The following is a 12,037-nucleotide window of genomic DNA, read 5'->3' on the forward strand; positions in this document are numbered from 1 at the left end:
ACATTTACAGACTGTTAAGTACAATAGGCGGACGAATTATGGCTATTTAGCCATTTCTTCCAGACAACCCAAATTAAAAAAAAACCCTGGGGGGATTGGGGATTGGGTCGGCAACGCGCTTGCGATACTTCTGGTGTTGCAGGCGTCTATAAGCTACGGTAATCGCTTACCATCAGGTGAGCCGTACGCTTCTTTGCCGATTTAGTCAAAAAAAAAGTCTTATATATCTTATTTAATATTAGGTATGGTATTTTTGTGCCTATTTAGACAGTCGATCCGAGAAGTAAGCTGTGTGTAAGAAGTAAGATGTGCGCCCGAGCTGACACACACACTTTTACTAAACAATGATTTTATGGTTTAAAAATATTCATAGAATTAAATTTTTTAAGTTGCATTTTCTTTCAAATAAAATTTTTGTGCTTTGCTTGATTTTATCTATTATTATAACATCCGCTCTGGTATAGTGGTGAGTGTTGTCGCGTAAAACACTGACAGTTTCCGGGATTGATTCCCAATCGGTATTGATGATTGTATTTGTACAAATATTTTTTTTCATTTTGTATGTCTGTCCTTGTGGGTCTCCCCAACATACCTCGAAGCACACGCTAAGCCGTCGGTCCTGGCTGTTATCATGAATACTTGATAGCGATCACTACTCATAGTAAGAACATATTAGGCATTTTGCAGTGGAGCAGCATGGAGGATTAAGCTCCAATTATTTTCTTTCGTGCAGAGGGAATACGAGATTTTATCTTGTGAACCTACATGATATGCGAACCATCATTCAAAGCAATAAGCAAAAAATTGTTTTGATCTACAAGTACAAAGTTTCCAAACGATATTCGTAGAGCCGTAGGAGTATAATTTAAAACCGTAGCGCATACGTTCGTAGCGTACTACGAGACGTAGCAGTTTCGTAGCAGATAGGATAGACGATCTGCGCTCTTTCATTTCCTGTTTAAAGTAATAGGAAACAAAGAATTCGTTTCGTATTTATCGTTTTAAGCAAAGATTTATTTGCAAACTATTTGAAAACTCGCAAGATCGAATCCAGAAGTACTAGTTTCACACTCGCATGCCAACGAGGCGTGAACCGCGAGAATTGTGAACAGTCGTAGCAAGGAATTTTAAAACTAGCAAATAAATCTCTGCATTCTCGAACCCCTCGGGCCTGTTGCTTTCAACAATAGATATTCAACCTTACGTAAGTAACAACAAAGCCTATTTTTATGTAGATATTATTTGAGTACAGTCGAGAAAAAAGTTTTAAAGAGCGCGATCAGTGCGTGCAATTTCGTTTTTTATTTAAACATGATACTGTATATTTTAGCGTGGGTTTTACTGTTATGAAGTGGCTGGGTATCCGCAGAGGAGCGTTTGCAATGCGTCGCCGCAGTGCGTATGGTCACCCGATGCGTACCTTCACGGACACAAGCGATATTTATTGCTTTTACTGTCCGTGTTCGGCTTGCTTTGAATTGATTGCGTTCATTACGATTGTTCTTTGAGATTGAATCCGTAATGGACGTTGAATGCGAACGCTGGATTTATTGTCAATTGTTTTTATCAACGAAATTTACGATTCAAATATATGTTTCTCCTGCACAAAGTATGCTTTATTTGTAATATCTATGATATTATTTTAACATAGTTTTACCGGAAAAGCTATAAAAAAGGAAAATTAACAAGAAAGGTCATTGGGCATAATCTGACCCGGTTTTCGAAAAATTTCCTACAGATATCAAATTGTTGGTAAATTAATGAGTGCTAGCCGAAATTTAATTCTGTGTGGTTTTTTTTTTTTTAAACGCTGGAGAAGTCTAAAAACGACGATATGTGTTTAAAAATGTTAGGCACCTATCAATTAAGTATTGTTATCAATAAAAATAACACAAACGTTTGCGTCATAAACTTAAGGTGCGCAATGAATAACGTGCGAGTGAAACGGCTAATACAAGCCGCATTAGCCGTTTCACTCGCACGTTAGACAAGTTAGAACCGGTTTCGCATGTGCTCGATTCCCGCGCTACCTGAGCAGTCGCAGTCCCTCGTCTTGTGTCGTTGCGATCTGTGCGTTTCTTGAGTTTTAACTATATTTAACGATTAATTGCTGTGTTATTGGATTTTAAGTTTGCATTTTGATTGGGTTTCGTTGATATGGAAAGACAAAATAGTTGTGTTTTGTGTAGCCGCTCTGTGTTGCGGCGAAGGAAACATATTCTCACAGTGCACTTTCTCGGAAAGTTCCGAGATCACGTCGAGTTATTATTACAGGAAATAACACCACGTGAGGTAAGAGTGTACCTTGTCCGATTTATTTGATTACTTGCCTTACGTGTCGTATGTCGTACACACATATATAATTATATTTAAGTATGTGATCTATACCTACAGTTTAAACTACATGGCGCTGTGTATGCCTAAGGATATTGATTTATTAAATGTTATATGTTGTGTATAATGTATAAGTTCAGCATTATATTCAGCATAGTGTCAATTATTAGGTACCTAATAAAATAAAATATAACATTCCTACACGTTTTTTCTTTTTTCAGATTCCTTTTGATGGTTCGCGGTCTATATGCCATGCCTGCTGGGTGAGATTGGATTCCACTCTGAGAAGTCAGCATAGGCAAAATGAGCCACCTCAACGAGTTCAAGGCGAACAACGTCAACAAGCAGAAGATGCTGGTGAGGAACCAAATGAGGGTCAACAAGATAACACCGGTTTCATTTCTGTACAGGGATATTCCCGTGCTTCAAATACAGCAAGACGTTGCCTATTTCAAACCTGCAGAAACATTCCTACGCATATATTGCCATTGTATGTTAAATTCTATGTATTGCATACCATGAATTTTTATATACCACCTCTTGCTCGTGTTTGCCATTCACATTTGCAAAGAAATGATTGGGAAGAACTAACTACTCAGGGGCAAATGCATCAATTTAATGGCACTCATGTACTTGATATGATGAATTTATACAAATGGGGCTTGGAACGGAGAAACCAACTTGATTTTGAAAACATAAATTCAATTGATGATAATGAGCTACATTTTTGGACAGGAATAACAAAAAATCAATTTAACACTATTCTTCAGCTAACACCATCTCTTCATAACAGAACTGATAGGCCTGCTGCGACTTTAGGTATATACCTCACAAAAATTAGGACTGGTGAACCGGATGAAAGGTTAGCTACGAAATTCCAAATGTCCAGAAGAACGTTAGAAAGAAAAATAAGATTAGCAAGAGAATGCTTAACTCAAGATTTCGTCCCGCATTTTCTAGGCTTAGATCACATAACTAGAGAAGAGGCGGTTGCTCGAAATCTTTGTATACCATCTCATATTTTCGGAGGCGACCAGAATACAGTCATTTTGGTGCTTGACGGCACATACCTATATGTGCAAAAGAGTTCCAATTTTTTGTTTCAAAGAATTACATACAGCTTACATAAATTCAGGAACCTGGTAAAACCGTTCCTGATAGTTTGCACAGATGGCTATATCTTAGATGTGTTAGGACCTTACGCAGCAACAACATCGGATGCAACAATTATGCGTACCATAATGGAACATGAAGACTCGCCTTGGCATTGGTTTTTACGGCCTAACGATGTCTTCATACTAGACCGCGGCTTTCGGGACTCAATCTCCTCTATACAAGAATTTGGTTACAATCCTCAGATGCCACCATCCAGATCCAGAGGAGAGCAACTCACAACCGAAGAAGCAAACAAGTCTAGACTCATAACAATGACCTGGTGGGTTGTCGAGACAATGAACAGTCGTTTCAAAAAAGATTTTAAGATTTTTCGACACACCTATTTCAATGTTTCTTTGCCTAACATGATGGTGGATTTCCGAATTACTGCAGCGCTCATCAATGCTACTCGGCGACCATACGAGGATAGCATTTTCGCCGAGCAATTCATTAATATAATTAATGAAAATATTAATAGAAGGAACGAGCTGGCGGAATATGTGCGTGAGCACAATTTAAATATGCAAAGGGTAGCTTTCACTCCAATTGATGCCAGTGATGCAGCGTTCGATTTCCCACAATTGTCGTACGATGATTTGACACTATTTACGCTGGGCAGCTATCACCTCAGGATCGCCAGATCATATGTCCATGAGCAGTTACGACCAAATGGCCTATATATCGTCGAACTCTACCGGCACCAAGAATCGGTAAATAACAGAACATTGATACGCGGTAGAATTCAGTCCCGACACATCAGGAGTAAAAAATATTACACCTACATATTGGTAAACCCCACAACAGAGGGCAGAGAGAGTATAGAAGATTATTACTGTTCTTGTATCCACGGCCGCCGAACTATCGGATGCTGCGCACATATAGCCAGCATGGTGTATTTTTTGTCATGGGCCAGACACCAAGAACAAATAGATACGCCAGCAAGGTTCTTGGACGACACTATCGTTCCTGTTGACATTGATCATGTTGAATAAAAATGATATAATTCTATATATTTGTTTCCTTTAAAAATACATCAGATTATTCCCATTGTATTAGTGAAGGAGAATAAGTTTTTATCATTTAGGTGTCCAACAGACTTGTATTATTAGAGCCAGCAGACGAACACGACGAGTTCAGGTGTTCCAGCGTGTAATCATGACACCCAATCAATGCAAATAAATAGTCGAACAATGTCTTATCACTAGAGGATATAATCGTAACTTAAGACTTTATTTTTTAATTTTTGGGCTGATTCCCATACTCTACAATGATGCGACATATATTTTCGTAAACTAGGGATATTTATCTAAACATACACACCAATTTTGTTTCTGTAGGTCGTGGGTAGATTTTTCATACTAAGTGCCCAATGACCTTTCACTTTAAAGGACTAAAGATTAAATTTATAGGTATTTTATCTTAATTGATTAAAAAAAATGTTATTTTTAAGTTTCTTTTTATAATGCATATTTTATTGCAACGTATTTTAAAATTTCATCTTGAAAAGTGGTACTAGTACTGTCTGGTACGACGTGTTAGCGCAACAGTCACAGCAGTTTGTGGCTGTTGCACTGGTGGGTTCGATCCCCGCACATGACAAATATTTGTATTGACCATACAGATGTTTGCCGTTGTCTGCATGTTTGTGCAGTCCTTGTGGGTCTCCCCACCGTGCCTTGGAGAGCACCTTAAGTTATCGGTCCCGGTTGTTATCATGTACATCTGATAGCGATCGTTTTTGATAGTAGGGAATATATCCGCTAACGCGTAATAGAGCTGCATGGTGGATTAAGCTCTGATCCTTCTCCTATACGGGGAAAGAGGCCTATGGCCAGCAGCGGGATTTTACAGGCTGAAGCGAAGCGAAAAAACTGTCTAGTATTTACGATATTCTAAAAGGATAATAGTTTACATTTCCAGAATATTCTCTACGGTATCGAAGTGACGCATAATCAGGCAGTATCTGGTTGAAAATGTAGTGAGGTGTAAACCGTTGTCAGCGTCTTTGTAGAGCAGAGACGCAATGTCAACGACGCGATACCCGGCGCCGGCGTGACGAGCAATGTGTGGCCATGATTATCTCGAAGCTGTTCACTTTAATATACGAGTAAAACTAGATATTTTATTCTTATAAAGACGTCATTTCAACTTAGATGAGAATTTCTAATCCCTACTAATATTATAAATGTGAATGTTAGTTTGTTTGTTACGCTTTCACGCAAATACTACTCAACTGATCATCATGAAACTTTGTGCACATATTCTTGGAGGTATCAAAAGTAACATAGAATACTTTTTATACAAAAAAATATATTTATTTTATACGAAAAATTAAAAAAAATGTAACTTCGTCGCTTATGAATAGATTTTCATGATTCTTTTTTTTTTTTGGAAAGGAGATATCTCAAGGGTACCATGATAAGAATACCAGGATCTGATGATAGCGTCTCAGAGATATCGAGGGAAATCTTCGAAAATCTTAGTGGTGACTAGTGCTCTTGTTAATTTTGTTCATCTACATACGTTGTATTACTTGTCGATGTAACTGAAATGATTTTCTTCGTTTGCTATAGCAAACACAATTATGTTATATACTTACATCAATAAAATATACGCATGCGACTTAATTCTTGTATTGATTGTGTAATAATACCTTGTATAGATTTATACTTCTAGTACCAATCTTTCTCGATCATAAGTTAAGATGACAAAATGAATTTAATCGTGTAGTATATAAACAATGTTTTTGAAATGCACAGTACATTTGCATATCTATTTAAATTAGTGGTCGCCCAGAGTTCTAAATTTGACCACAATTAAAAATTTAAATGAAAGAAAACCAATAATGTAAATAAAGAACCATTTAAAAAAAATCAAATACATGGTAGGTGCGTTTTTTTTTTTTATTGATTATATTATATTTTTATGCTTAGGTTTAAATAATATTTGCATTCTGCACTCCTTCTCTATATAAACTATAAGTCTACGAAATTTTATACTCATCCAAATCAACTTTTTTCTACACGTATTAATATATATATATTATATACATTTATACTTTTCTATCTCCATTCTATGCAACATTCATATCTAATATTTTTAAGATAATAGTTCGATCGTGATGTATGTAGGTATATACTGAAAAAAATTACGCTCAACTGAACCAGCAACCTGCAAATACAAACATGTTTCGAGCTTGGAACGATTGCTAAAACTAAAGTCACTGCCACGTTATTAATACATTGACACTTCAAAGTGACATTACAGTTGGTGTCTATAATACCCGTCATGCTCATATTCCACACACGTTCTGTATTGATAATATTCTGATTATTCCACACTTCTTAATCGTAAGATGGATATTACCATGCTATTGCCTGTAACCACTATTAATCACTGGGATAACTAACGAATTTGCATCGGGAAATATTTAAACATTTAGAAAGACATGAAATGCAATATTCTGCCAATTATATTATCATATAAATGGTTCCATACCATTGTTGGTTTGAAGAATATTTACTTATCCAGGTCACGTTAAAAACTATTTAACACTTCTAGTAACATTCTTGTTTTATTTTATTAAAATCATTAATTTTCAATTTTAATTTATTTTTAATAATGTTACGCTTTAGCCTGTAATAGGCCTGCTGGGCATAGGCCTTTTTCCCCATGTAGGAGAAGGATCAGAGCTTAATCCACCACGTTGCTCCACTGTGGATTGGCGGATATATTTCCTACTATGAGTAACGATCGCTATCAGTTGTATGTAATAACAACCGGGACCGACAGCTTAACGTGCTCTCTGAGGCACGGTGGGGACCGATACGGTTCCATTAAAACTTCGGCACGGAATACTAGAGGTGTTACAGAAAATATGTCTTTAAAGATTGAAGTTTCACGCTAAACATAGAATCGTAATTGAAATTCAACAGATGTTAACACTCCCTCGTGATAAATAATTAATAAATATCAGACGCTCCGACGCACCCTTCCTTCCCCCCCTCTCTTGGTACTATGTTTTGGGGTCCCAGCGACCTCTACACATACACAGTTCACACATTTATTAATTTCTTATGTAACATTTACAAAACATTATACATATTTACAATTCACAACTTGAGAACAAAATATTTACAGATAGTTTTGTAACAAATCATGTCCAAGTGGACAAATTCCTTATTAACTTTTACTTAAGCTTTAAGCCAGACTTCATTTTTTTTTTTATAACAACGTTTCAAATGTTATGTACGCTCTTAGGCTATGGGTACTAAAATAATCAAAATTATATCGATATTCAATGCTGGTTAAACCATGAACTAAATTATTTTAAAGTTGTTTATTTTATTTGAGTGGTATATAAAATAGTTGTGCAAAAATATGTAGAGATAATCTATATATATGAAAATGAATTTTCGTCTGTATATCCTTTATAGAATCGTAACCTATGCATTTGATCATGTCATGATCTTTAGCAAGTGTTGTGCATGAGCCCACAAAGGTTTCTGAGTTGCTACTACCAAAAAAAAAAAAGCGTAGCAACACGTGCAGGGTACAACTCGTTTACTATAAAAGTAATGTTTCGAGAAATTTCCTACTCACACGAGTTAACTTTTGGTGGATGATTTTAATTTTTAAAGAACTATTCAAATATTATTCCTTCAAGAACTATAGTGAAAAATTGTTCTAAACAGGCAATACGTTACAGTGCTTGAAAAGATGCAATTGGTTAGAGGAAAGTTTGTATTTAGTGTTAGGCGAGATTATATGTTTAAAAATACGTAATTGTAGATTATATATTTTATTTAGAAAACTGTTATGGATTCATCCGTAATTGGAAAGGCCGTAACTTACTATTGAATTAGCAAACGCGTTATACAGTGCCAGTCTTGTTTTAATGGTCATCTTAGATTTATAATTAAAAATTAATTAAATATCCAATTCCTAGACACAAAAATCTTTTATGTTTTACACTTATATATTAATACAAATTTGTATTTTTAAATAGTTTCCGCAGTAATGGTACATTTTCTAATATATCAACGTAGTTTAGTTAAAGTTCGTAGCCACACATGAGTCACCGCACGCCTTGAAATAAATTATGAATAAACATTATTGGCGAGAGAGGAGTGATATATTAGAGTATGTAAACTTACTGTTTCTATATATTTTTCTTATAAAATACGGTAAACGTTGTTATAAAAGATAAGTGTTGTTATTCATTTTAATGTTAATAATATATTTCTTATTTGTGTATTTAAAATATATACACATATATCCTATTATTAATAATTGTGTTTGCTCACAAACGAAAAAATCCGACATCAATTACATCGACAAGTAATAAGTAGACGAAAAAAATTAACAAACGCACTAGTCGTCACTAAGATTTTCGAGGGTCTTTCCCGATTTCTCTGGGATTCCATCATCAAATCCTGGTTTCATTATCATGGTACTTACCCCTTGGTACCCTTGGGATATTTCCATTACAACAAAAAAGAATTATCAAAATCGGTTCATAAACAACGAAATTATCCCCGAACATACATAAAAAATATATGTGTTACTCAAGTCGATCGTATATATATACGATCGACTTGAGTAACCTCATCATTTTTTGGCGTCGGTTAAAAACTTGTATCATAAAAATATATTCAAGACGTAATTTAAATCTAAATATTCTTATGGTACTTCTTTTGGCGTAGTTTCGTGGTTGTTATTGACTGTTATGCTTTTAAAACTAATATTCCGGCGATTTAAAAATTACAAAAATTAAATACAAATATACAAAAGTTTAAAAGCACTATTGCACAATTTTGATTTTTTTTTCACACAATTGTTTCACTCACTACATATTAATAAGAGAAAACTTTAATCGAATGCATTGCTGTCATGATGTTAGTATGTTAAACGTATGGCAGTACCTGACATATAAATACAGCGTTTGACAACGCGTGCCAGGAATACTTAAATAAGCTTACACAGTTGTAACGCATATCTAATAAAAAGTCTCTATAATATATTTAACAAAACTATCGCTTAAATCAAAATCCAAATCAAATGTTACTTTATTTGAGAAGGCTTCAAAATCACGTCACGTCATTAAAATTATATTTGTTTTAATTAATTAAATAAAAAGTAATTCTTAAATAAATGATAATATATAAACACTCACACAAATTTATAAACAAGTTTTTATGATAATTGTCAAGAATAAAAATAAAAATACTTTTAAAATAAAGCCTTCCTGAACCACACATTTACCGCATACGGTGTCAACCCCTATAAAAAAAGACGTAAAATACAATCGTATACAGATGTAATAGGCTTTATAAAATCCAACCTTTAATTTTATCATCTATAAATTATTTTTTAATTTAATTTTGATTAAATTAGCTCAGTTTTTGTGTTTAAAAATATCACCATTGTCTGTTTAGATTGGAGTGAAGATAAGTTTTGAACATTCGAATAACCGGCTTACCAATTATTATTATATCACTTAAGTCTATCGCAGTCCACTGCTGGACATATGCCTCCCCAAGTCCACGCCAAAAATGTCGTGAACTCATGTATTTTGCCCATAGTCACCACGCTGGACAGACGTGTTGGTGGTCAGGGCTGGCTTTGTCGAACCGAAGACTAATTATTAAAATATGTATTCGTCCAACAACCGCTCTGGTGTAGTGATGCATTTTGGCGCCTAAAACACAGACAGTTGACGGTTTGCGGTTTCGATTTCCGCTCGGGAGGGATATTTGTACAAATATTTCTTTATATCTGTCTGATACCTGTCCTTGTGCGTCACCCCACCACACCTCGGAGAACACGTTAAGCCGTCGGTCCCGGTTGTTATCATAGACATCTGATAGCGATTGTACCTCATAGTAGGGAATATATCTACCAAACCGATGTGGATCAAGCTCCAACCTTTCTCCTGGATGGAGAAAGAGGTGATGATGATGGGAGATATGTCGGTTGTTACAGCTTGAATCGTATGAATTTCTTCCATTCTAACTTATAATTCTTCTTTGAATTGCTACTAATAATAACTAATATAAAATAGTCAACTGAAATATTTCATCATTCATCATCATCATTTCAGCCTATTGCAGTCCACTGCTGGACATAGGCCTCCACAAGTTTACGCCAAAAATAACGTGAACTCATGTGTTTTGCCCATAGTCACCACGCTGGGCAGGCGGGTTGGTGACCGCAGGCCTGGTTTTGTCGCACCGAAGACGCTGCTGCCCGTCTTCGGCCTGTGTATTTCAAAGCCCAGCGGTTAGATGGTTATCCCGCCATCGGTCGGCTTCTTAAGTTCCAAGGTGGTTGTGGAACCTTGTTATTCCTTAGTCGCCTCTTACGACACCCACGGGAAGAGAGGGGGTGGCTATATTCTTTGGTGCCGTAGCCACACAGCACTGAACTGAAATATTTATATAATTTTATTGTTTTTTTTTTTATAATAATAATAATTTCTTTATTTCAGGTAACAATTGACCCATAAAACAATTCCTCTTAAACAATTCTTATAACAACTAGAAAAATTAATGAATGTCACGACAATTTGTAAAATACAATAATAAAATAATAAAATCACATTAATAATAAACAATACCTAACACAAATAAATAATTTTAACAATAATTTCATTAATTATTATTATAAAGACAAAATTTTCTGAAATATAATTACCAAAATATTATGTAGTCTACAAGACGTGTAATTAATTATCTAATTACATTAATAATATGTACGTCGATTTAAACTAGTAATTTCGAGTATACGAAAGAACTTTTAAAATAGAAATTTCTAAAACAATTATTTTTGATTGTATCATCGAAGTATAAGTTTAGCTTGAAACAGTATAATGTAATTGCTTTATAATTGTCAACATTGTTTTTATTCCGAACCTTTTTGGTCTGACAATTGACGCATCCATTACATTTTCTATCAGTAATTATTTTACAGAACTAATGTTTGTTGTTGTGTTTATTGTGTGTGTGTGTGTGTGTATTCCGACCAAATATAGATTGAAATAATAAAAAAAACGCTCTTCTTTAGCTCCGTTCTTAGATCTCCCTCTTAATTATCGTTCGCCTCACCCGATCCCACTTTTCGTAACGCTCTCGTCACGCATTCACTGACTTACTCCCCGAGTCAAGCGTCCATGAAGAAGTTTCATTCTACGTAAAGATATTTTTGTATTCCAGTAACTAATCAGAATAATTAATCAAGTCAGACAGAAGTTACCAGAAAAAAGAAGCCAGTATAAAAATATTTATTGCGTAATTTCCGCGATGTCCTGACCGCGGTCGACAGAAAGCCGAGCTATTTTTTTTTAGAGAAAAAAATAATAAATTTCCTTTAATTATAAGAATCGCTAGTAATATAAATTATTCTTTAAAAGGCGTTTTTGTTCTCTTACACTCTGTAATTTCAGATCGAATAATAAATAATTTCATTGCTTTATTTGATACGTTTTCTATTTCAGTGTTATACATTAAAGATAAAGTTTTTTTTTTAATACTTTTAACATCTTTTAACT

The 12,037-nt window shown here is 34.8% G+C and overlaps 1 protein-coding gene and 1 long non-coding RNA gene across 2 annotated transcripts in view; both read left to right on the forward strand.

Annotated features, from left to right (window-relative positions):
- Positions 1–12,037, forward strand: part of LOC123660244 — a 286,207-nt gene that overhangs the window by 217,870 nt on the left and 56,300 nt on the right. The gene's annotated exons all lie outside the window — the stretch shown is intronic.
- LOC123660234 lies at positions 1,977–4,497 on the forward strand. Its single transcript, XM_045595334.1, has 2 exons — positions 1,977–2,292; positions 2,556–4,497. Exons 1-2 carry the CDS (start codon positions 2,158–2,160, stop codon positions 4,479–4,481), a joined length of 2,061 nt encoding a protein of 686 aa, XP_045451290.1. The 5' UTR covers positions 1,977–2,157; the 3' UTR covers positions 4,482–4,497.

Source organism: Melitaea cinxia, chromosome 15 (assembly GCF_905220565.1).
Source record: "Melitaea cinxia chromosome 15, ilMelCinx1.1, whole genome shotgun sequence".
Classification (NCBI taxonomy): Eukaryota; Metazoa; Arthropoda; class Insecta; order Lepidoptera; family Nymphalidae; genus Melitaea; species Melitaea cinxia.

What these genes read in the sequence shown, in the direction of transcription:
- LOC123660234 (XM_045595334.1), top strand. Translation starts at nt 2,158, where the DNA reads ATGGAAAGACAAAATAGTTGTGTTTTGTGTAGCCGCTCTGTGTTGCGG. An exon ending in AGGAAATAACACCACGTGAG is followed by an intron (nt 2,293 to 2,555) that starts GTAAGAGTGTAC and finishes TTCTTTTTTCAG; the next exon opens with ATTCCTTTTGATGGTTCGCG.